The sequence below is a fragment of the Leguminivora glycinivorella genome, chromosome 25 (assembly GCF_023078275.1).
Source record: "Leguminivora glycinivorella isolate SPB_JAAS2020 chromosome 25, LegGlyc_1.1, whole genome shotgun sequence".
Classification (NCBI taxonomy): domain Eukaryota; kingdom Metazoa; phylum Arthropoda; class Insecta; order Lepidoptera; family Tortricidae; genus Leguminivora; species Leguminivora glycinivorella.
In genome coordinates, this window is record NC_062995.1 from 904459 (window position 1) to 930744 (window position 26286).

The window sequence follows — 26286 nt, forward strand, 5'->3', positions numbered from 1 at the left end:
ATAAATACATACATAGAAAACATCCATGACTCAGGAACAAATATCAGTGCTAATCACACAAATAAATATGCCCTTACCGGGAATCGAACCCTTAGCTTAGTGCCTATATCACTCAGCATCCCTTCAACTATCTCCTCTTAAAAAATCACATCAATTCGTCGCTCCGTTTTGCCGTGAAAGACGGACAAACAAACGGACACACACACTTTCCCATTTATAATATTAGTATGGATAAAGCTTATATATACATAATGCCGGATAATTAATTAAAATACGGTTGTACTCACGTTATTATCACTATTGCTGCGACATGTTTCGGGCCAATTCGGAACTCCTATATGCCTGAAGAGGGGTCTCCGAATTGGCCCGAAACATGTCGCAGCGCATCAAAGGCGGCATTATCGCTATGATAATAACGTGAGTACAACCGTATTTTAATTAATTATTGGAATATGTCTCACGAAAGTTTAACGTGTATAATGCCGGATAACATAAAACACGCAAATATGTTGATTGAATCTTTATTTTTAAACTTTCTCAGTCAAAGATCATTTTCCATTTCAAAAATTAAACTAGGCGCGATTGTTATTCCTCTAAGAAAAACTTTTTTTTCTTGACAAACTAATTAGACAGGTAGTAGTGTTGTGGTCACAGCTCCTTCTCAATAGCGCGGTATATGATGGCGGCCTTTTTGGCCAGGTCGCGGGTCAGCCGCTTGACGCGGGGGGACGCCAGGAAGTTCTCCACAGCGCGCAGGATCGAATCGGAGCGTAACTCCAGCGCCAGAGGTTTCTTCTTCTCACCTGGATTTGTAAACATATTTTTTTATACTACGTCGTTGGCAAACAAGCATACGGTCCGCCTGATGAAAAGCGGTCACGAATGTTACATGCGCGTTGCCAACCCATTAGTGCGTTTTCACATTATCCGATCCGATATCGGATGTAAAAAAACCGGCCAAGAGCGTGTCGGGCCACGCTCAGTGTAGGGTTCCGTAGTTTTCCGTATTTTTCTCAAAAACTACTGAACCTATCAAGTTCAAAACAATTTTCCTAGAAAGTCTTTATAAAGTTCTACTTTTGTGATTTTTTTCATATTTTTTAAACATATGGTTCAAAAGTTAGAGGGGGGACGCACTTTTTTTTCCTTTAGGAGCGATTATTTCCGAAAATATCAATATTATCAAAAAACTATCTTAGTAAACCCGTGGTTCGTTCTCAAAAAAGTGGCACCGTCAGGGTAAAGTGAATGGAAAAAAATGAAAATGGTTTTTTGTACCTTTTTGGATTTAAATATGTTTTTGAGTGCATCAATGATACGGAATTTGCGGGAGGGAACGAAATAGTCGTAAAAACGTAGAAGTTATGGCGAGTTGAAATTTTAGACATACAGGAGAAAGTGAATAGACAGGGTAGCAGGGAAAACGTGGCAGGATAAAGAGAGTTTGAATAAAAAAACAAGTTTACCACTAATAATTCAACGTATATCGACTATTATGATTTTGTTAGGATAAAAATTTTTTCTTTAAGTAGAAACAAAAGCAAAAAAAAGTATTTTTTTTAAACAATATCCATTATTTTTTATTCAAATCAGTTGAAGTACAGTAAGTGATATCTGATTATTGTTTTCTGTCACGATGCCTGCTCGTACCAAATGTTTCTTTTTGACCCAGTGTTTGACTGGTAGAGAATGCCTTAAGGGATTATGTACACCATATTGTACTTTTTTATGTGCAATAAAGAATAAATAAATAAGTACCTATAATCACAGTCTTGTAAAACAACAAAGCACATATCATGATTCACAATGTGAGTTGTACTTGTGCGTGTAATGCCTGAAATGGCTTCCCCAGTGGAAGAGTTGGTTCGTCTCCTTGATGTCTCCTTGGTAACAGATGTCAAGATAATGAGGTCAGTATTTAAAATGAGGGCCACTATAGGGCCGGACGGGACGGCGTGCCTTGGCTCTTTAAACATCTTGGAAGTAGATTACGTGGCCACATTGACGACTGCCTCCGAGAGAGTATAAATTCTCGTTGTAAGGTGGGCAGACTGTGCCTTTCGAAAAAAGGGTAGTCCAGCTGACTGTCCCTTAGGATACCGTCCCATTGCACTCCTAGATGAAACTGGCACGATGTTGAGCGCATCATCGTATGTCTCATCTACTGCTGTGCACGCATTTTGTAAGACACGTGCCCAAACATCAGAGATCGGGTTCTGGGAGGAGCGATAGACGCAATTGATGCGCTGCATAAATACAGCGGTCTGGTAGCAGAGAAAAGGTAGGGAGCCATCGCAGTATCTCTTGACATTGCCAATTACTTCGGCTCTCTTCCTTATGTGGTAATAAAATAGGCGCATTGCTTCCACGATGCACCTTTATATTTGAAGATCATCATTCACCATAGGGCATTACCTCGCAGATAGAGAAGTGCTCAATGAATCAGGAGGAAGATGCCTAGAAAGACAAATGGAGTGTGGTGTTCCTACCGGCTGCGCCATGTAAACGTATAGGGACAGGTCCATGAGGCGACGTGCTCAAATCAAGACTGACTACTTTATTCTTCTTCTTACCCACATGCATATTCATAATAATCATAACCTACCCACAGTTTTCCACAGGGGTCGGTACTGGGCGCCTGCTCTGGAGCATTGGCTTTGACTTGGCTATCAGAGTAGTTCAACTTCTCCGCATCATCACCATTTGTTATGCCGATGACACAATAGTAGCCGTGAGGGGAAGAAAGTACCAGGATAATAAGGAGAGCCACAGTGGCAACTGAGCTCACAGTTAGGCGCATAAATTTTTTTGGGCTTGCGGTGTTACTTGCCACGACCGATGACGTGGTTTTCGAAGGAAAGGTTGGCTTCTGCCCGAAGAAAGTGATTGCTGCCGACCTAGCCAAAATGATAATCGTTGACGCTATACGCCGATCGAAATGCAATCTGGTTCTGTAATGCCTATATGCAAGAGCGATAGGGATGTTGCCTTGCCTATTGGCGGTGAGGCGGTCCCTCTTACGCCCCAAATTAAGTACTTGGGCTTAAATTCAAACCAAAATTGGTACTCCGAGGAACATTTTATCAAATTGGTTCCTAGCCTCGTCGGGACTGCTTCGGCGCTGAGCAGACTATTGCCCAATATCGAAGGACCCAATGCCCCATATCGGCGCTTATATGCGAACGTCATCCGCAGCGTGTATACAAAATTTCAGCTCAGTCGGTTGAATATTTCTGCTTCAAATTGGGTTGCAAGATTTGACCTCAACATACATACAAACATACATACATACATACATTGCAAGTTAGTAAAAACCATGTCAAAATAGCTTTTTTTTACTTGTATTTCTTTATCCTGTCAACAGTCACTTTACCCTGCAGAGTGATGGCAGGATAAAGTTACACAGGGTGTAGTGAAAATCCGATTAACTAGATATTATCTCCGAAACTGTTGATAATACAACTGTCATAATTTTAATATAAATAGTTATACTTCAATACAACATTAAAATGTTATTAGTAAAAAAACTGCCGTATTAATATTTTACAATAATCATGCCAGAATAAAGTGGACATACCTGTTACAAACTCCGAACGTCACACTTTGAAAACTTCTAACCACAAGACCGCAGCACCTCACACACAAACCTTTACACCAGCGGCTAGAACCATACTGGCTACGTGTTTTACGTATATTAGGGTCTCAAAAAGACTTTCTGTGTGTGAGTGAGGTGCAATACCACGGACGCACAGGATATAGAGAAAATATCGCTGGACAAACTTTGAACGTGAAAATTTGTGTTCAAAAGTAATCGAAACATCCCGTGCAACGTATATTTAAGAATATAGTAGTATATTCTCTACAAAAAACGATATTTTAATATCATACAACTGCAATTCAATAATCTATAGAGCAAAAACTTGAGCAGTGTCGCGTTGTGACAAGGCAGGGTGCAGTAGAAAACGGTCTTCTTTATTTTTTTTTTACAAAAGTATTATATTTACAGAAAAAATATGTTTTGGCCTCGATGTGTCACGTTAATGCCTACTTATGAAAATTTTAATTATATGTGAAAATTATATATTTCGCATACTTTCTATTCAAAAACGTGATGGTAGGGTACGATGCCACTTTTTTGAGAATTACCCCCCGTATTCATTTTTAAATACCTATCCAACAATATATCACACGTTGGGGTTGGAATGAAAAAAAAAATCAGCCCCCACTTTACACTAAACATTTTTTCCCATTTTTTATTTTTGCACTTTATTGGCGTGATTGATATACATATTGGTACCAAATTTCAGCTTTCTAGTGCTAACGGTTACTGAGATTATCTGCGGACGGACGGACGGACAGACAGACATGGCGAAACTATAAGGGTTCCTAGTTGACTACGGAACCCTAAAAATGCATGTGTTACACACGCACACTTCTCACTATTAATATAAGCAAGATATTTGGATGTCAGTTTCAATTTAACCGCTTTGTTATTAAGACTACATATTAGGTACTATTTCATACTCTCTGCATAGATCGGAACATAAATGTAGCGCTCGCGTCTCACCTGTGTTGGAGCGCGCGTGTTGGGATTGGGATTGGGACTGCACCAGACCTCCGAAAGCCTCCGAGATGGCCTGCACGATGCTATTCTTGGTGTCAGCCACGCCGGTGTCCAGCCCAAATGCCAACACTTTGTTGGCGTCCGTGCTACAATCAATGAGAATTATTATTTAGAAAGAAAGAAAGAAAAATAGTTATTTGCACCACACCAACTGTTAAAAGCTTTACTTTGCTATCCGAAGACAGATAGCGAAATTACATTTTATCTACAAGAGTGCAAAGTAATTTCATAGATATATTAACTTGATATCTTGAGCTGGCTGGTAGAATTTACCTATAAATAATGATTTTGAATAATAAATATCGAATAAATTGATAAATTTTATTTAATTCGAGGTTTTATAGTCAGTAATTTGTTCGTGTTGGTGTGGTGAAATAGTTAGTTGTTATACAAGGGGGCAAAGTAGTATTTTAACGCCGAGTGTGGAATTGAAAAACGAGCAAGTGAAAGCATTCTATAGTTGAACCACGAGCGAAGCGAGTGGTTCGAGAATAGAATCCTGAACTTGCGAGTTTTTTAACACACGAGAACTAAAATACATTTGCACTCGAGTGTAACACAAAACTTTTCCCCTCACTAAAGCGAGGAAACTACAACGCAAAAAAATGCGTTTATCACTGCTTCCAGTAAATCCACAGGTGGTAAATCATCTTTATTACTAGGTTCACCTACTTTTATCAATTTCAAAGCAGTTAATTTGACTTTTTGCCTGTGTGGTGACGGGTTAAGAATTTCACCACCCCCTTTCTTCCCGTGGGTGCCGTAGAAGGCGACTATGGGTTAAATTGTGGCGTAGGCGAGAGGCTGGCAACCTGTCACTGCAATGCCACAGTTTCGTTTTCTTTTAACCCCTTATTTGCCAAGAGTGGCCCTGAAGCTTTAGTAGTTTCATGTGCTCTGCCTACCCCTTTATGGGATACAGGCGTGATTGTATGTATGTATGTATGTTAATTTGACTTTATTCAAGGTCAAATTACTTTACCCACTAGTGGATAAAATGCGTTTTTACCCGCTGGTATTAAAGGACAAAACACGTGTTTCCGAGCTAGAAAATAAGGGAAAATAACTTATTTTAATTATTGGTCGGTTCAATTGTTTAGATATATAGGTACCTAAATAAGTAGTACGACAAACATACCCGTCGTCGCTACGGCGGAGATTTCTGGCCGCGTCTCTTTCAGATGTCACTCTGTCTTGCTCGCTGTCCACACGGTTCCTGATATAAACACTAATTCAAGATTTATTATGAAAAACACCCTGTTATGTTTATCACGATTAAATGGTTAGCATGGCTTGGAACCGGTTTATTTTTTACCGGTTAAAGCCGGTTTATTTCTATTTTACTCCGAACTTTCTAAAGAACGCGAACGTTATGAGAACTTTATTTTAACCGAAATAAACCGGTTTATTCGACGAGCGGCGAGACCACAAGGCGAGACGCAACGGCGCCGCGTAAATACCTACGTTCACGCAGCGACATTTTTTGTTTTGTTAGAACAGTATTACCTATCATGCTGCGGAATAAACCGGTTTATTTTATTCTAAATCGGTTAATCGAACGAAACCTTTATGAAAGCGTTCCCCTAAAAACCGGTTTAAAAATAGCGGTTTTTACAGCAAAAACGAAATTTAAAGGTTTTGCCGCAAGTACGCGATAACGGTTTGAAAATTTTACCGGTATCCGAGCCCTAATGGTTAGTATCAAGATAATTTATTGAACAAAAGAAATCATTAAAAAATACATACGTTTAGATCCACAGCGCAGGCTTCGTCAGGTTAGTATTGTATTGTATTGTACTTACCAGGGATGTAACGGAAGTGCTTTTAACGGAAGCGGAAGCAGAAGTTTAGAATTTAGTTTAACGGAAGCAGAAGCGGAACCGGAACCAGAAGCGGAACTTATATATGTTAAAAATGAAAAGAAAAATACCACATACTTAGGTATTACATAAACCAAAAATAAATAAATTACCTAGAACTTTTAGGTGTGTATGAACTAAGAATAGGCTTGGAATATTACCTATCCAAAAATTAAAAACACCTTAGTTGTTGTTTACTCACTAAAAATCACATAAGAATAATCAACCTTTTTTATGCCGTAAAAGGTTTTAGAAACGGAAAGAAAAGTTACCCGTTAGGTATAATACAATCCAAAACTAACCAGTTAAAGTTATATGTGTAATTGTTAGCACACAATTAAATTTTTAAATTAAATGAAGTGATTCTAAAATAAATAGGTAGGTAAATTGTATTTAATAAACAAAAGCTTGGCAGCTTTATCTTCCTGCAGTCTGCTTCTAAGGGGATCGTAGATTTATAAGCCCTGCACACTTGATACCACTGAATAGTTGTTCACTTGCTACAGAACTAGGTGGACAGGACAAAATATTGGCGCGAAAATCGAATGAAGCGATTGATATTTAGTATCGCAACACGTGGCAGCGGAGAGATGAGCGAATGACAGGTATAAACCTGTTGGTCTTTGATGTACGCCGCTCATGTCCCACTGTCGCGCTAGGTTTCGACATCCGCTATAACTTCCGTTTGAAAAATAACAGAACCGGAACCGAAGCGGATGTGTAAAACAAAACGGAAGTTCCGCAGAAACGGAAGCAGAAGCAGAGCTCCGTTACATCCCTGGTACTTACCCATCGGGGCGGTCCTGGGAAATTAGGCCATTTGCCACAGATTCGTTGGACGGCTGTATGACCGAGGCATCCAGGGCTACAATACCTTTAAACGTAGGTAATATTAGGTACATATAATAGTACAATACGATACAAGTGCGAAAAAACTGGTGTCGATTTAAAACACTCTCTTCGGTGGTGTATTAATTTATCGCCACTCGTTTCGAACTTCCTTTTTTACGCACTTGTATCGTAATGTACTATTTTAGTGCGAAATGTTTCTTTTCTCAAACATGCAATGAAATATTGGCTTTACGTTCCTTAAAATGGGCTGGGAAGTATCGCTTTTTGGGCGCAACAACTCGAGAGGACTGTAAAGGGATTTCATATTCTTTTTCAGGCCTAGGCCTGCAAAGTAACTTTTTTTTATAAAATATTGTCCTTTAGAGCATTTTTTTTTATTCATTGTATGTTTGAGAAAAGCACTATACATGCCTCGGCGTGAAAACGCGTGAAACGCTCGCACGCTCGCTCGGCCGTATATACCCACTTGGCCGGAAATCCTCATTTTCCCGGCCTCTGATGTAATGTACTATTACATCACATGAACAGCAGTAGTATACCTATGTGGACCTGACATATTGATGGCGAAGTGCCATGAACTCCTAAGTAATTGGGAGTTCATGGTACTTCACCGTCGATATAATGAACCAAAAAAAACACCATCTGTACTGAAAATCTATTCTGCGGCTTTATAGCGTAAGTTATAGGTACTTTTCTGATTGTGGTCGCAAAAAACACAATAAAATAAGAAAATACCGAAATATTCTTACCGAGTAATAGTAATACCCCGCAGTACTTCATAATGTTCGGTAATTTATCGTCTAATGTATAATCAGGAAACAATTTTGTTCTACAATGAAAATTCTTTAATGGCATATAAAATTGCAGTTCATTAAATAGGCAATTTCTCTTACAATATATAAGTTGTTTATTGCTAATTTACGATTATTTTAAGAGTAGGTTTTCGAATAACCTTGAAATTAGAATAATAATGTTCTCAAGAGTTTGCCTTCACTTAAAATATTAATGACCCTTATTGAAATTTAGGTTTCTTCCTATCTTGAAGCCCAAGCTTTCCACTTTTACCACAGAATATATAATAGTACATAACAAGTACAGAAGGCTCACTCCTTTGATGTGAACAAAATGCCGCCATTCTAAATTCTTACCTACATCCTACATAACAAACGGACCGCACGCGAGCAGCCGACATTGAGTTCTAATGCGCCGCGCGAAGGTCGTCACCACTGAATGGGCCGCGAATTCGCGCCCGCCAGCATATATAGCTCGGCGAAAGAATCGCGGAGTGAGCCGCCCCTGTTTTTACGATATTTTTCAAAAACATTTCGTACATCTGTAGCACAGTATAATAATAAAGAGTACCTACTATCGTACAGTATGGCCACTCCCGCTCCCCGCTGAAAGTGCCGCCCACCCCCTCTCGGTTACCTCACAGTTACCGCCCGTCAAAAACGAGAACAGTCCACCTGTTATATTTCACTCATACAACCATAGTACGCGTTCACCCATACGAGCTTAGACTGTGCTAGGAACGCGCCTCTTTCATATTTTTGATCGCCAGTGTATCTGTAGTGTGCTTTTAACACATCGAATTCTTGTCCCATATATGTCACAACTAGGACTGTATTTTACTAACGTTTGACAACGGCGATTCAGGAGTTAATATAAAATAAAAACATTTTGTTTGATGACATATTTAATTAAAGCTTAAAATTTGGAAATTACAATAATCTCTTTTGCAAACAATTAACTGAAAAGTCTTCTGTAAAAGACAAACACAGTAGGCAAATATTATACATAATAAAAATAACAAATATAAAACGCCACAGCCAAAGTAATAGCTAAACGTTCGAAGTGTCCAAAAGTGTCTACACACTCAACATTTTTGCTGGCATCAAAAAAAACCTTAACTGAGCATTTTTTTTTTGCCACTTTTGTGAAATGTGAAAAGTTGTGAAAAAAATATGCTATTTCTACTCAGAATTACTAGCTTTTTCAATGTAGTTAAAAAAAAAGCCCATACTATTTTCTCTTATTTTGTTACCATTTTCCATACATGTTGTATGGGGTAAGAAAAGAGGAAAGTAACAAAAATGTATGGAAATCTAGGACACTTTGTCTCCCAGTGAGATTGAAAGTACTCGTGATTCTGAGTACAATTGACCTAAAATTAACTAAAACAATAAAAAAAAATGGCAAAAAAAGAAATGCTCAACTACCTACGTCCTTGACTACATTGTGCTTGATATACCTGTTTCATATAAAATATTAAACTTATAATATTAGTAATTTTGCATTAGAAAATTTCTAATATATAGATCTATTTTATCGAAATAGGTCAACAAGTTTTGACAACCTGTATACTTATTTCTATTTTTTATAGTCACTTATACCCTAAGAAAATATCAGATTAATACAAAAATACTAACTTTTGCAACTTACATATTATAATAATCATGTTATTGAAATTAAATCTTTGAGCAAAGGAATAAAATAAAATATCAATTGTTTTAATCAAATTAAACAAAAGAAATTTAAAAACCTCTGCTAGATTTATTTTCGAACTAAAACTTAACCATGTATAAAGAATTGAATATGGAAAGTATTCTTAACATATAAATTGGAAAATAATCATTATGCAACTAGAACAATTGAAAAAGAATAAACTTAAATGTACTTTAATAATAAAAAATCAAAGATAAAATTATGGTATACGACGGTCGAGCAAATCTTGTCACTAAAAAAGACGGGAATTTTTTTTTTCCTATGGGTCGATAAACCTTAAATGTACAAATCATTTGTACATTTTATATACTATTTTAGGGTTTCAGAAAGATTTCAAATATATGAGCAGAAATTAATATTATTAGCAAGTAATTTTTTATTATCCTTAAAACAATTGTAGTAAGAAAACAGTGCGTTCTAAATATGTCACATGTAAAAATTTGTTGCTTTAGAAGTGTCCTTATGCGTCAAATGTGATAAGGTCATTTTTTTAACTACATTCATTAAAATTATGCTAAAAAGATCCGTATTGGACATGAGTAGTAAGAACTCTTCTAATGGAAAGGCAAATTTATCAAACCTTAACTGTATTCTTAATATACCCTGACAGCAACGTATCTATACTCTATGTCATAACATAATTGTCTTAAATCTCGAATTTAATACACATGGATATGTCCCAAATATGGCACAAATAAAAATAAAGATTCACATATCACTTTAAAATCACAGTCTAAATAGCTGTACTCTTCCTTCTACTGTAAAAGGAATCACATATATTGTTTTAGATCAAACATATTTTTAAGTACCGTTTAACTCATAACACCTTGTTCATAAATGCAACCAAAGCTCTCTTCGAAACTTGATAATGTTTTAAATATTGTTAAAATTGTTACTTGATAATGTTACAAATGTACCAAATATGGAACACGTTTTTGTACTATTTATCGCATAACACCTTGTTCGTAAATGCAACCAAAGCTCTCTTCGAAACTTGATAAAGTTTTAAATATTGTTACAATTGTTACTTGATAATGTTACAAATGTACCAAATATGGAACACGTTTTTGTACTATTTATCGCATAACACCTTGTTCGTAAATGCAACCAAAGCTCTCTTCGAAACTTGATAATGTTTTAAATATTGTTAAAATTGTTACTTGATAATGTTACAAATGTACCAAATATGGAACACGTTTTTGTACTATTTATCGCATAACACCTTGTTCGTAAATGCAACCAAAGCTCTCTTCGAAACTTGATAAAGTTTTAAATATTGTTACAATTGTTACTTGATAATGTTACAAATGTACCAAATATGGAACACGTTTTTGTACTATTTATCGCATAACACCTTGTTCGTAAATGCAACCAAAGCTCTCTTCGAAACTTGATAAAGTTTTAAATATTGTTACAATTGTTACTTGATAATGTTACAAATGTACCAAATATGGAACACGTTTTTGTTCCAAATGTGGCACATTTTTTTACAGCATAACAACATCTTGGTCGCAGTCGGCATAGCTATTGGCGCCGGAGCTCTCTTTAAGCATATTGTCATAGTGCTTGACATGTTTCTTGCCCTGGATGTGCTCGGTGACGATGTGTTTTCTGTTGGTCACTTCTGTGTTGCACATCACGCAGTTTAGGGTTGAGTCGTTTATCTGAAAATTAGAGGTTATATACAAATAATCGTGGGATATATATCTGACTTATACACTTATGGCTTTCCATAAAAAGCGTAAAGTCCTTTACAGTACATATGGCGCTACATTACCGCACTAGTTGCCATTACAAAACTAAGTCAAAAATTGAAAAGACAATATGTAATATACACGTGCGAAGAGGGAATTTAAATCAACAGGAGTCAAGAATTCCCTCTTTTCCGCACTTGTAGCGTAATGTACAATTGTTTTACAAAGGGGCAAACTTGTTTAACCCGCTCGAAACATTTCACAGATTATTGGCGTCTTGGCTATTCATTCAAGTCACATTTCGTCACTACTTTTTTTAGATATTGTTTAAAATTAAAGAGGTTTGCATGTTCTATAGTTCATACCACTAATAACAAATAAAAAAAAACAAACAAATAATTACCTTTCTGATCAGCGCCGGAGAATATTGTTTCTCAATCTTCTCCAAATGCCCCTTATGCCACTCACTCCCCACATGTAGCCCAAACTCATTCTCATCGAAATCACTCTGACAAACCTTACACTTATACCCGTTAGGTATCTCACTCAACCCATGCCAAAAATCAAAGGGCACTTTTAAAACATTATCATTAAAAATCACTATTTTATTTTGTCTCTTAACCTGTATTTTTTCCTTATCTATAGTTATATTCTTATATATTTTAATATCAGTCTCTTTTTCATTAAGATAGATATTTTCCTTCTGTGTAGTGACGGTGATTTGTCTCGTGCCGGTTTTGATTTCATTTTTTCGTTTTTTGGATGATATTTTAGTGTTCTCGGTTTGGAGGGCGTGTGTTGGCCACGAGAGGTGTTGGTGGAGATGCTTTCTGGTGATCACTACGTTGCAGATGCTGCAGTGGTACATGAGGTAAAACTGGAACAAAAAAAATATGTTCCATATATGGTACATGGTGACTTTTTCTAACTATGCAATACACCGTGTTTCCGGTAACACTCAAAACCTCAGACACCCCAACTGATTTTTATTTTTTTAAACTCATCTAGAGTATTCATCTTTTAATCTGATGGTTACTTTTTTTTAATTGAATTTTTAATTTTTTGTACAGCTCTACTTGACTTTTAGCTCTACACTCAATAAAATAATTGCTAACTTCCACCATAAACCACAAAACTATTTATTTGTGTACGTTACTGCAACGACATAAGGTTTACCAATAGACAGCTAAGATGTCACTGTAAAACACTTTAAAGCTTTGTCACAGTAAACTTCAAATTGGACAGGTAATCAAATTTAAACCCAATGTTTAAAATGACAAAGTTGTAATTAGGTACGAGTTCAATTTGTTATGACTTATGATAAACATTAAGATTAAACTGACAAACAACGTCAAACTAGTAGCGGAAAAAATAATCGTCCAAGTAACCAGCCAGTATTAATACCCCTAAATACTGAAAAAGGTAAACAACCTCTAGCAATGCGATATACACAATGTTGTCTTACGAGTACAATAGAATAGGCACGTAAAAAATAACTAATAATACAAATTTAAATAAAAATATTACCCCCATCAAGATATAGCTGAATCGATTCTACTCTCGATTCTGAACAAACTGTTTTCAGGTTTTTAGTGTTAAGTGAAACACGGTGTATATAGGACATTCTTACACAGATTGACTGAGTTATAAGCTCAAGAAGGCTTGTGTTGTGGGTACTCAGACAACGATATACATAATACTAGCTTTTTCCCGCGGCTTCGCTCGCGTTAGAAAGAGACAAAAAGTAGCCTATGTCACTCTCCATCCCTTCAACTATATCCACTTAAAAAATCACGTCAATTCGTCGCTCAGTTTTGGCGTGAAAGAAGGACAAACAGACACACACACTTTCCCATTTATAATATAAAAGCTAGTATACATCATTGTGCACCCACAACACAAGCCTTCTTAAGCTTACCGTGGGTCTCAGTCAATCTGTGTAAGAATTTCTTTAAAAAAAACTGCTTACCTGTCTCAAAAGATCTTCATTGTACTTATCCACAAACTTGAACTTGTCCATATTATCCATATGGCCCCGGCTCTCAACATGTTTGCTCAATTCACACACTGCAGTGGAACACACAAAACAGTATTTACTACCATCGCCCACATCTACTAGAGAATTGTAAGCAGTATTACTAATCTTTATATAACTAGTACCAAGTTTTAAATAAACATGCTCTTCTAAATCAAAATCTTCGATGTAAGAATCGTCTAAATCGTCAGGCAGTTCGTCTTTGACACCATTCTTTACAGTCACAAATTCCTCATTTTTAAATATATCTGCTTCCTTGTTCAAATTTAGATTTTCTTTATTTGAACCATTTTTGACATTTACTGCTTTATTATCTGTATTTACTTTTGTATTGTCTTTGGCAATATGTCCATTTTTGACATTTTTAGTAGCTTCTATCTTTGTATTTTCATTTTTATTACTATTAACAGTGGTTATAGTTATATTCTTACTAACAGGTACAATCTTATTAACTATATTTGGTAACGGTATATTATTTAAAGGAACATTCTTATTCATTACAGGTACTTTTTGGATACCGTTAGCTGTATTAACATTACTTGTTATATCATTTGTAGTTATCATTTTAGGTATTTCTGCTGGTTTCGGTATAGCATTATTAACATTTGTGCCATTTTTAGCCGCTGATAGGTCATTGTTGAAATAGCCGAGAGCTCTGTGGAGGCTTACAATATGTTTTTCGAGGTATTTATGTTTTATTATAAATTCTGGCATTATTTGAACAAGCTCGTTGCATAGGCCACAGTGAAGAGCGTCGCGAATCTGAAAAAAAAAGGTTAAATTAAAATGGAGAGAAATGTATAAACGTGTGTGTATGTCTTACACAAGTTTGCCTAGATTTGTTCTAAAATAGAGTTGACCATCACATGAAAATTAAAAACACAAATAAATCAAAAGTCATTTGTGTAGTCGCGTCTAAGCTAAATGTACATCTTTATTTGATGGCACCAAGGACGATATAATACCGGGACTGACAAAGCCCATACAAAAAAGCGTACCCCTGAAATGTATGGGCCTTTTAGGCTTAAAACTAGATGGCGCTGTTTCGCAGCCTGTAAGTGGCCAAAATCATATTTTCCCCAAATATTTTTGCGTGTTTTTATTTTTTATAAGAATAATTGACATGCTTCTTTATTTTAATATCGTGATATCACGTCAAAAAAAAAAAAATCTAGGCATCATCAGTGTAGTTATGATAGTATATATAGTATATGCCCAAAACATTTTTTTTTTACTTTACTTTTTTATTTACTTATTTTAATGAGTAGTAGCGTATTTTCAGCAGTGGGTCGAAAATGACCCTATGGGCATATATGGGTTAATAGCTGGCACTAAAAATTGAGGTACGATTCTTAGTATGAAGATTGTCCATCCTATATAAATCATCCTTGATGGCACAGATTGTTTATAAACATCATACTTTCACACAAGTGCGGAAAAAAAGGTTCGAAACAGGTGGCAATATAATAAAAAGTTACTGAAGGGAGTGCTTTAAATCGACACTTTTTGCTCGCACTAGTGCGGTTCATTTCTTATCAGGTAATTCAGGTACAAACTTCAGAGTGTCATATGTACTGAAAAACGTTGTAACGATACACGTACGAAGAGGAAATTCGTAATTCATATGTATTTAATACACTCCCTGCGATAGTGTGTTAATTTATCGCCACTCGTTCCGAACTTCTTTTCCGCACTTGTATCGTAATGAACCATTTTTTTTAGCAACAGAGCAGACTGGTCACCTGATGGTAAGCGATCACTGCCATGGACACCCGAAACACCAGAGGTGTTGGAGGTGCGTTGCCGGCCTTTAAGATGGGTGTACGTGCTTTATGTGTTATTTAGAGTTAAAAATATCTCACCTCTCTGAACAGATGCACATTGAACGCGTGTATGAACGGCGTATGCACCAGCTTGGTGAGATGCCGCGCGTCGCTCAAGTGCCCCCTCAGCGCCCCCTTGTCTATATTAACCTCACATATACCGCAGTAATAATCATTCTCCCCTTGGCATATTATATTAAACGCTAACTTTGATATCTTAAGTGTACTACCAAAAGTACAAATTATTATGTCATCCAGATTAGTATTCGCTGCTTTTAAGCCTTCGAAGACTTTCGCTGGATCTATTTTGATCACTTCGGGGCTTATATTACTCTCATTTATATTAGCAACTTCAGTTTTTTCTTTTTTCGTGGGTGTGGAGTGTATGATTTTCTTGTGGGGAGAGTTGAGGAGAGATGAGACGGTTGTGGGGTGATTGTGGACGGAGCGAATGTGGTCGTCCATGACGTTGATGAGTTGGAGGTTGTTGCAATGACCGCAGTGGTAGCATTTGTCGTCCACCTGCGGAAAGAGATCAATATTTAAAGCAGCAATATTAAAATAACGAAGACGAACCGCCGCGTGATGTGACCCCATGGTAGAGCTGGTAGCCTAGCGATAAGTGCGTGCGACTTTCGTTCTGGAGGTCGCGGGTTCGAACCCCGGCTCGCACCAATGAGTTTTTCGGAATTTATGAGCGAAATGTCATTTGATATTTGCCAGTCGCTTTTCGGTGAAGGAAAACATCGCGAGGAAACCGGACTAATTCCACTAAGGTCTAGTTTACCCTTCGGGTTGGAAGGTCAGATGGCAGTCGCTTTCGTAAAAACTAGTGCCTACGCCAAATCTTGGGATTGGTTGTCAAAGCGGACCTACTATCTGCACTCATCACACAAATGTCCTTACCGGGGATTCGAACCTATGACCACAAAACTTACCCGTCTCACAAAATGCTTCTCATACTCCTCAACCACGGTGCACTCGTTGAGCCTAGCCAAGTGTCCCTCGCTGTTGCAGTGTTCAGCCCTCTTCCGTATATGGTCGAGCTCCTTGCACGCCATGCAGTAGAAACGGTTGGCCATTGGACGGATCAGCATGTTCCACGAGTTGAATTTAATTGTCACTTTTTTATTACCTGAAAAATAAATAAAAAATAAATACACACACAGAAAACCAGTCAAATAACACTAGACCCTACTCATACGAGCCCCAATGCAAATGATATCGTCTAGTATGAAAAAAATATTATGTCCTAACTTCGACCTCAAAATTCAGGATGAATTAGATGATTAGTAGAACATGTAACATAAAAACAAGAGAGCTTATAATGCATATTTTATTTATTCAAAACATAAATTAACAATTTTCCTCACTAGTAAACAAAAAAACATAATTTCACCAAATGTAACACTCGCAAAAATGTTCGTCTTCAGCGTAGCCGATGCAGAAAAGAACAACTACCACTTGGTGGCGTCACCTTTTGCATCTAAAACGGCCTTAATTCTGAGCGGCATTGTATCTACCAACTGTCTATACTCCTCAGGGGTTATTCCATTCCAGACACCCACAAGTTTCTCCTTAAAATCAGCTTTGGATTTAGAAGGATCTTTTCGCAACTTTTTCTTCATTTACCACTACAAAGTTTTTATGGGAGACAAGTCTGGACTGCTGGATGGCCATGATATGGTAGGAATTTGTTTTTGTTTCAGCCACTCCATCGTTGTCTTGCCAGTATGACATAAGGCACCATCTCGTTGAAAAGTAAATCCATTTATATACTTGAACTTTCTTATAGACGGTAGTGAACTCTATTCCAAGATGCTTTTGTATTTCTCTGCATTGACGGTTCCATCTATAAATTGCAGACATCCCACACCCTGTGCCGACATACAGCCCCAAATCATTTAAAGATGCTGGAAACTACACCTTGCCTTCAAGACAGTCTTTGTGAAATGCATCTCCTTTATCTTGAATGACTTTACTTCGTTCATCGCCAACTATGACCTCAAATTTGGATTTGTCGCTCCATATTATTTTTCGCCACTGATCGGCAGTCCAGTTTCTGTACTTTTGTGCAAATTTCAACCTGTTAGTTTTCTGCTTTTGAGTAAGTAATGGTTTCTGTTTAGCGGTGTGAAAACCGAAGCCCATTATTTTCATTACTGTCTTTCAGGTATCGACTGAAATGTTTATTTTGATCGCGTCATGCCATAGTTAGATAAGTTCTCCTGCTCTTGCATGACGATTTTTCCTGATGATGCTCCTCAAAATCCTGTTTTCTCTTTGGCAGTTATTCTTCGACGGCCAGATTTATTTAAACAGGAGACGGTTCCGTGTTTTAGTTGATGCTGGATGATTGTATGCGCCGTAGATCTTGGCAAAAAAAGGTCTTTGGATATTTTGAAACGTAGATTTGCCGCTATTGTTACTGGAAATTATAATTTTCCTCACTGATTCAGGCACCGACTTACCTCTTGCTATTTTGGTATAAAAATGTTGTAGAATAATTATATTTTTTACAGAATTTACCTTTTTATGTAGCCATATATCATATCAGACGACTTATAATATTATTAATTCAATTTAAAATATTATTGTATAATATTAATCTTACTAAACTATTTTTATTTAAAATAGACGACCTATTATGCCTCAAATATGAACTAGGCGTATTTTTTTGCTTTAGATATGTTATTTTTATGATATGATTATATTAAAACATATAACATTAGGGCATTTTGTACGGCGCAAGATTAAACTAGTTTTAATGGCTTAGTGTGTCGTGTATTCCATTTATCATCAAAGTCAGTCTGGGTTTAAATACCAGTTTCGGAAATAAATATCGCACGTTGAAATGTGACTAGACGATATCATTTGCATTGGGGCTCGTAGTGTTGTGTTCCTGCCGGTGAGTAAGGCTGCCAGAGCTCAACGAGGGTGCGGTGTGCTGGTGACGGAAGGATCTACGGAACTAATTTGTTCCGTCTATTGTCCTTTGAGTCGTCGGCAACCCGAACCCTCCTAAGCCAGCGTTCCCACTTAAGCGTTGCGTGTCTCGGGGCGCGCAACGGACGTCCGCGCCACGCCACCTGAGTGTAATTCGCGCCCCGAGACACGCGACGCTCTGATGTGGCCGGTCCCTTAGAACTTGTAAACTCATTTTTGCTGTCTACTTAACACAGCAAAAGGGAGTGTACAAGTTTCTAATGGGTTGGCACACATGTGACACCCCTTGAGTTGCAGGCGTCCATAGGTTACGGTGACCGCTTTCCATCAGGCGGACCGTATGCTTGTTTGCTACCGACGTAGTATAAAAAAAACTTACCTAAATCAACCTCCAAAACATCCGGCAAATCATCACTCTTCGGTTTCTTAGCCATAGCCGCGTAAGAAAACTCCAAATTCAGCGCGGGCTCATCATCGTCACTATAATCATCGTTCAACGGGTACCAATCATTCTCATCATAGTTATAATACTTGTTCTCTATAATCTCATCATCTTCATCATCTATTTCTGGCTCATGAATTATTTGATTATGTTTTATGTTGAAGTAGTACGAATCTTTTTTTTCATTATTGTTATTGTTATGTATATTGAAATCGTACATGATATCGGAGACTCTGTTGATGGCGAATAGAAGTTTGTCTTCGTGAGTTTTGCTCGAATAATGCTGGTTTTTGAGAGATTGGTCGAAAACTGTATTGCAGACGCCGCAGTGGTAGTTACTGTTGATCTGAAAGAGGAGTTTACGTCACATGGGAGTAATATATTGTGCAAATGGGGCAGAAGTTGATTATTACCAACGATGGTAAGTTAAATCGCGACGACTTGGCATCCGTTGGCTCGTTGGAGACTATAAGCACACCTCGGACACTGGCGAAATATATGAAAGAGGCGTGTTCCTAGCACACAGTCTAAGCTCGTGTAGGTGAACGCGTACTATGCTTGTATGAGTGAAATACGACAGGTCGACTGTTCGTGTTTTTGACAGGCGGTAACTGTGAGGTAACCGAGAGGGGGTGGGCGACACTTTCAGTGGGGAGCTGGAGTGGCCATACTGTACGATAGTATTCCTTATTGTACTGTGCCATAGCCGAATGGCATTTCTACGAGGCGAAACGAAAACGAAACTCCGCGTAAGGTAGTCTCTGGCTCTGTCGCACCAATACACAAGAGCGATAGAGATAGATATCTGCGAGCGTTTAGCGTTACATTCGGCTACATACCCAGATGGCAGTCACTTACGTAAAAACTAGTGCCTATGCCAAATCTTAGGATTAGTTGTCAGAGCCCCGGCTCCCTTGAGCCGTAGCTAAAGCAAAGAGGAAGATTGACGATAGTGTTAAATGAGATAAAATGACGACCGGTCTGGCTCAGTCGGTAGTGATCCTGCCTGCTGAGCCGCGGTCCTGGGTTCGAATCCCGGTAAGGGCATTTTATTTGTGTGATGTGATGAGCACAGATATTTGTTCCTGAGTCTGTATATAAGTACGTATTTATCTATTTAAGTATGTATATCGTCGCTTAGCACCCATAATACAAGCTTTGCTTTGTTTGGGGCTAAGTTGATACAATACAATACAAATCCACTTTATTGCACAACCTCAGAAATGTACATAGGAACACACACATTACAATAAATTTTATTAGAGAGGTAAACAACAGGCGGCCTTATCGCTAAAGAGCGATCTCTTCCAGGCAACCTTTGGGTAGTGGAAAAATGGTATTCATAACTTTAACTAATTAGGAGGTGCAAAAAAACTAAATAACTAAATTAAAAGTAATTAATTGATGAAATTAATTGAAAGTAATTAGTTGATCTGTGTAAGGTATCCCCAATATTTATTTAATGTACGCACCTTCCTTGTAATAGTCAAATCATACTTATGAAGCGGTTTATATCTCTGCATTTTCTCTAAATGCTGGCTACAACCCATATGATTGGTAGCATCACAGTACACCTCACACACTGCACAGCGATGAAAGTCTTCGGAGACAAGGTGGATGGTGTGCCACTGCTGATGAGTAAGGAACACGTTTGAATTTATGATGAAGCCGTTCGGGACCAGTTCCAGGGTCAGTTGGAGGTGGGTGTCTGGAAATATGGAAAACAATATTAATTTGATAGTGTGGAAAGTCTCTTTTATACCCATAGTACATACAGTCAGCAGCAGAAGTGCCGTAGCGGGCAAGGTGTTCAAAATGAACTTGATACGATCTTATTTTTAAGACAATAAGAGCGTGTTAGGATCATTGTGAACACCTTGCCCGCTACGGCACTTCTGCTGCTGACTGTACAAGTACTGTACTTTGCTGTACTTTGCTTAATTTGGGCACACCTCGGACACTGGCGATCAAATATATGAAAGAGGCGCGTTCCTAGCACACAGTCTAAGCTCGTGTAGGTGAACGCGTACCATGCTTGTATGAGTGAGATATGACAGGTCGACTGTTCGCGTTTTTGACAGGCGGTAACTGTGAGGTAATCGAGAGAGGGTGGGCGGCTCTTTCAGCGGTGAGCGGGAGTGGCCATACTGTGATCGTTGATCGTTCAAAACGCTGCTGTCTAAAATGCTGCTAACAGTGCTAACTTAGTTTATTCTGGCTCTAGTGTGTTAAGACCTTAGACTCGATCAACATTTAACTATTTTCATTAGACTTATATTGACCGGGATATAGACCGTGATTACCTTTTTGATTTTTGTCGAGCTCCCGATATTTCGACGCAGTTGCATGCATCATGATCACGGAAAACTCAAAGCTCGACAAAAATCAAAAAGGTAATCACGGTCTATATCCCGGTCAATATAAGTCTAATTTAACTATTGTTTTTAACAATCGTGTAACTATAAATTCGGTAACGGCCAAAATAGGCTACGTCAGTCACCTGAGAGCCCACGACCGTCGCTCTCACTAACCGGTACCACAGTATAATAAAGAGTACTATCGTACAGTACAAAGCCCGCGCCGCACATGCGCAGTTGAAACCAGTCTGGACTTCCACAGTCATCACTCGCCGCACTAAGCTAAGGGTTTTCAACTCTAACGTAAAGTCGGTCCTCCTGTATGGATGCGAGACATGGCCCGTCAAGCAAGAGATAACCAGTAGACTCCAGGTGTTTGTAAACAAGTGTTTGCGGCGAATCGTAGGAGTCTACTGGCCACGGACCATCTCCAATATCAGACTATGGGAACTGACTGGTCAAAACCCTTTAGACAAAGTAATTCTGCTGCGGAAATGGCGCTGGATAGGTCATGTTTTACGAAGGCCAAACAACCACCTATCCAAGCAAGGGTTGACCTGGAAAATTCCCGGAAAAAGAGGGCAAGGTCGCCCACGTACCACCTGGAGAAGCACAGTGGAAAAAGAGGCGGCATCAGCTGGCCTCGGCTGGGCGGAGCTGGAGGAGGCCGCGCTGGACCGCGAACAATGGAAATCCCTTCTGAGAGCCCTATGTCCCTGATGAGGGATAACAGGATATCATCATCATCATCATCATCGTGCAGTATGGCCACTCCCGCTCCCCGCTGAAAGAGCCGCTCACCCCTTCTCGATTACCTCACAGTTACCGCCTGTCAAAAACGCGAACAGTCGACCTGTCATATTTCACTCATACAAGCATGGTACGCGTTCACCTACACGACTTAGACTGTGTGCTAGGAACGCGCCTCTTTCATATATTTGATCGCCAGTGTCCGAGGTGTGCCGGTACAGACTCAGTCGCCGAGGCCGAAACCGGCCGGGACAGGATGATGATGATGACTATAAATTTAAGTAACTGGGTGACAAAGCTTCGCTAGATATATTTTATTATAAATAAAAACCGGCCAAGAGCGTGTCGGGCCACGCTCAGTGTAGGGTTCCGTAGTTTTCCGTATTTTTCTCAAAAACTTCTGAACCTATCAAGTTCAAAACAATTTTCCTAGAAAGTCTTTATAAAGTTCTACTTTTGTGATTTTTTTCATATTTTTTAAACATATGGTTCAAAAGTTAGAGGGGGGGGGGACGCACTTTTTTTCCTTTGGGAGCGATTATTTTCGAAAATATTAATATTATCAAAAAACGTTCTATGTAAACCCTTATTCATTTTGAAATACCTATCCAACAATATATCACACGTTGGTGTTGGAATGAAAAAAAATATCAGCCCCCACTTTACATGTACCCTAATAAAACATTTTTTTCCATTTTTTATTTTTGCACTTTGTCGGCGTGATTGATATACATATTGGTACCAAATTTCAGCTTTCTAGTGCTAACGGTTACTGAGATTATCCGCGGACGGACGGACGGACAGACAGACATGGCGAAACTATAAGGGTTCCTAGTTGACTACGGAACCCTAAAAAAACACGTGAAAACTCGAAATTCGTGTTTTCCAGGACCAAAGACTAAGCTAGATTGATTTTTCACCCCCGAAAACCCGCACAGAACTCATTTCATCAATGATTACAGCTGTTTCATTGTTCTTCTGTTTAAATATACAAGAATTTAACTAATCTATAGTGACCTGGGTTCCAGCAGAAAATCAGTGCTTCGGTCGAAAGAGTGAAGCGTATCACTGAGCCGCGACCTTTTTGTCCTGCTGCAACGCATACAGCATGTATTTTCTTTTTTATTTTCTCTTTTTTGTTATTGTTTTTTTTTTACTCTCTCAATTGTATTTTACTGTTCTGTCTCTTTTTTTTACGTTGAGCCTAATTTGTGTGTTTTAAATTGTGTGTATTTCTATCTATCAAAATGAATTTGCTTGTTTTAAGTTATTAAGATATTAATGACTTACCATCATCTATTGACACGCCCGAGGAATCAGCATATTCATCCATTTTCACTTTGTACAACTCAAACTCCTTATATTTACTAACTTTAATATTCTCCTTAAAAACTCTACCATTAATTATATATTGGTTTTGGCCAAATATACCATTGTCTATGGTATAGTCTGTTGCTTTTAGCAGTATGTTGTCTATGTAATCGGATTTTTTTTCTTTGTTTTCTTTAGATATCTTTGGCATAACCCTGAAATATAAAAACAGAGTAGTTATAGAAAAGGTATACTAATTAAGCCTGACCAGAAATAAACTTTGATGACCGGCCTGGCGCAGTCAGTAGTGACCCTGCCTGCTGAGCCGCGATCCTGGGTTTGAATCCCGGTAAGGGCATTTATTTGTGTGATGAGCACAGATATTTGTTCCTGAGTCATGGATGTTTTCTATAAGTATGTATTTATCTATTTAAGTATGTATATCGTCACTTAGCACCCATAGTACAAGCTTTGCTTAGTTTGGGGCTAAGTTGATCTGTGTAAGGTGTCCCCCAATATTTATATTTATAACTACGCGCCATCTTGCGGAATTTCATTAGAACTATTTTCTTCATACTATACTGAACTGTCACCGCATACATTCGGAATAACAGCGCCCTCCTGACAATTGTCATATATTTCTGGTCAGGGTTTACTTACTAGCTACTGTCTCTCTATTGGCCTAGTCACATCCCGCTAGATTCTATCTATCTTAGATTACAGAAACTCTGCATGTCAAACAACAACCCACATAGACACTTCTTTGCTAACAGAGTAGTCACGCCTTGGAACAAGCTACCAGAGGAAGTAGTCTCAGCACCCAACATCAACAGTTTTAAGAACAAACTAGACAAATATAATAATATGAGATAAACCTAGAAAAAGATACCAGGATACAGGCCATATCAGTTGTTTTTTCAACTGCCTGCCTGAATTATACAAATAATAAATAACACATACATACATACATACAATCACGCCTGTGTCCCATGAAGGGGTAGGCAGAGCACATGAAACTACTCAGGTTTCAGTGCCACTCTTGGCAAATAAGGGGTTGAAAGAAATCGAAACTGTGACATAAATAATAAATAAATATTGAAAATTGTGAAGAACTCACTGAACTTTAAAATATTACAATATACTTACCCCTCTGTTCATAAATGTTCACTAAAATTATCAAGCAGATGAAGTTTGTTTGTACCTTTCTGTCGGAAAGGGACAAATGAACTTTATCAGCTTAATAACTTTAGTGTATGTTTATAAATAAGGGGGTTAAACTTGTATACTCTTTGTACACAGTGAACTTTCTTATAAGGTTTAAAACTTAACTAAATTGAAGACAATCTAACAATATAGCAATCACAACAGATAAAGATTGTTTGTATTTGCTTACTAATTACTTAATATCATTATAATTACTGTCTTATGCATTGTTATTTCGTAATTAGCAGACATTTTAACTTTTCTGGCTATTTTGATGCAGCATTGTTGTTTTAAAGGAATATGGCCAAACCCAGTTGGAATAGTTAATTAGGACTAATAGTAAAGTGAGCCTTAATTGATCATCTAACTAGAAAACACATGTATGAATTCCTTTATTTCTACCATGCTGCACCGAAATTGCTGGAAAAGTTACCATGTCTTGTAAATAATTAGTAATTTGTGCAATTATAAAATAAAAATGACAGAAAACCTTATTCATCACTATTCTTTACAAGTCTAGACCTCCAGAAAAGTTCAGAAAGAATAGATATTATATCAAACACTGCTACTTTAATGCTTAGAAAGTAATTTAAAGTGAAAATGGATAAAAATCTTACCATAACCACAATACATAAGAAAAATGGCAAATGAATTTAGAGGTTACGTTCTTTTTTCTAAACAAGCACAAAGAAACGTCTAATAAGGTTCGATACTTTGTAGGTAGACCTCGAAACTTATTTCTAGGAACTTTTAAAACTGCATACCGCGCATTTTGTACCTACCATGACGCCATTTTAACAACTTTGAACTTGTAACGTAATAAACGTAACGTTAAACAAAACACACTTCAAAACTTAATATATTGAGAATGTAGAGTCTTATTATTATCAAACACAGCACGAATGTAAATAAGTTAAACTGACGTTCCGTCCACAGATACATCTCCAAAATAAATGCTTACGACGACTAATTGCCAAAGTAATTACTAAAAATTTAATGAGAAGTTTGCTATGTAAAAATTTGATAAATGACTCACCGATCTTCTTCAGAATAGTGGCACAAAAACGCTGAAAGAAAATACCACGCTATTGATATAATTGAAAAGACCAGAACATCCAACATAAATAATAAGTTTTCAAGCATTTTACCATCAACGATTTAATGAATATAGAGTGCAATTATCATTTTTAATGGCGGAAATGAAATAAACACAGGAAAGAGATAAGAATTTACACGAGAAGCTCCAGTGCCTGTCTCAGCGCATAGAATAAAATACTCTTTTGTAATTTGTTTTGAAACAAATGCACTAACAATAGACAATGCAGACCGCAGACCAATAAAATAAGATGTAACCAAAAAGTTGTATCGTATGTATATGCAGTGAAAGTACATAATTGTATGACATCAAAATCATGTAGACCTATATTTTTAAGTTGGCAACACGTTCAGGATCAATTGAGGGACTTTTTATTTTAATATAAACTTAATAATTTCTTTAATTCCTTAAAAAAAATACCACAAAAGGCTAATTTGTGAGTTTATTAAAGCATATACAATGAGATAAAGACCAAAATATAAGGGGTTAAGACATAAAAGTGGTCATAATTATAGTGCTAAGGGTGCGCGCCCACGGGACGACACAGTTGCTCGGCGACTTTCGCATTTATATGAAAAGTTGCGTCGCTTGGTGTGCGCACTTTCATACTAGCCCATGGTCGCGACAAAAAGTCGCTTCGAAAAGTCGCCCGTGGGCGCACCCTCTTAGAAGTTATAATATGTTTTTCAGTACAGATGGTGTTTTTTTTACGCACTAGTGCGAGAAGTGGTTCATTATATGGCAGGTCGAAACTTCGGAGGTCCATCTGTACTGAAAAACGTCGTTCGA

The 26286-nt window shown here is 37.7% G+C and overlaps 2 protein-coding genes across 3 annotated transcripts; both read right to left on the reverse strand.

Annotated features, from left to right (window-relative positions):
- Positions 1-505: 505 nt before the first annotated feature.
- Positions 506-8160, reverse strand: LOC125239395. 2 transcript variants are annotated; one of them, XM_048146964.1, is made up of 5 exons: positions 8085-8160; positions 7273-7357; positions 5763-5840; positions 4568-4710; positions 506-803 (listed from the first exon to the last, which is right to left on the reverse strand). In XM_048146964.1, exons 1-5 carry the CDS (start codon positions 8113-8115, stop codon positions 649-651), a joined length of 492 nt encoding a protein of 163 aa, XP_048002921.1. In that variant the 5' UTR covers positions 8116-8160; the 3' UTR covers positions 506-648. The 2 variants fall into 2 exon arrangements, with proteins under 2 accessions (XP_048002921.1, XP_048002920.1); XM_048146963.1 differs by having other exon boundaries at positions 5763-5852; positions 8085-8156.
- A 1269-nt stretch (positions 8161-9429) lies between these two features.
- On the reverse strand, positions 9430-25294 carry LOC125239412. Its single transcript, XM_048146983.1, has 9 exons — positions 25184-25294; positions 23178-23413; positions 20253-20488; positions 18718-19126; positions 16331-16527; positions 15432-15914; positions 13504-14331; positions 11938-12411; positions 9430-11504 (listed from the first exon to the last, which is right to left on the reverse strand). The coding sequence occupies exons 1-9, from the start codon at positions 25192-25194 to the stop codon at positions 11328-11330; spliced, it is 3051 nt and encodes a 1016-aa protein (XP_048002940.1). The 5' UTR covers positions 25195-25294; the 3' UTR covers positions 9430-11327.
- Positions 25295-26286: the final 992 nt, after the last annotated feature.

Excerpts from the sequence above, each read along its gene's own strand:
- LOC125239395 (XM_048146963.1), bottom strand. The coding sequence starts at position 8,115 with ATGAAGTACTGCGGGGTATTACTATTACTCG. Across the intron at positions 7,358-8,084 it reads CGGGGTATTACTATTACTCG|GTATTGTAGCCCTGGATGCC; the intron begins GTAAGAATATTT and ends CTACGTTTAAAG. Across the intron at positions 5,853-7,272 it reads TCCCAGGACCGCCCCGATGG|TGTTTATATCAGGAACCGTG; the intron begins GTAAGTACCAGG and ends ATCTTGAATTAG.
- LOC125239412 (XM_048146983.1), bottom strand. Across the intron at positions 20,489-23,177 it reads GGGCGTGTCAATAGATGATG|ACACCCACCTCCAACTGACC; the intron begins GTAAGTCATTAA and ends CCATATTTCCAG. Across the intron at positions 19,127-20,252 it reads ATTTGACTATTACAAGGAAG|ATCAACAGTAACTACCACTG; the intron begins GTGCGTACATTA and ends CTCCTCTTTCAG.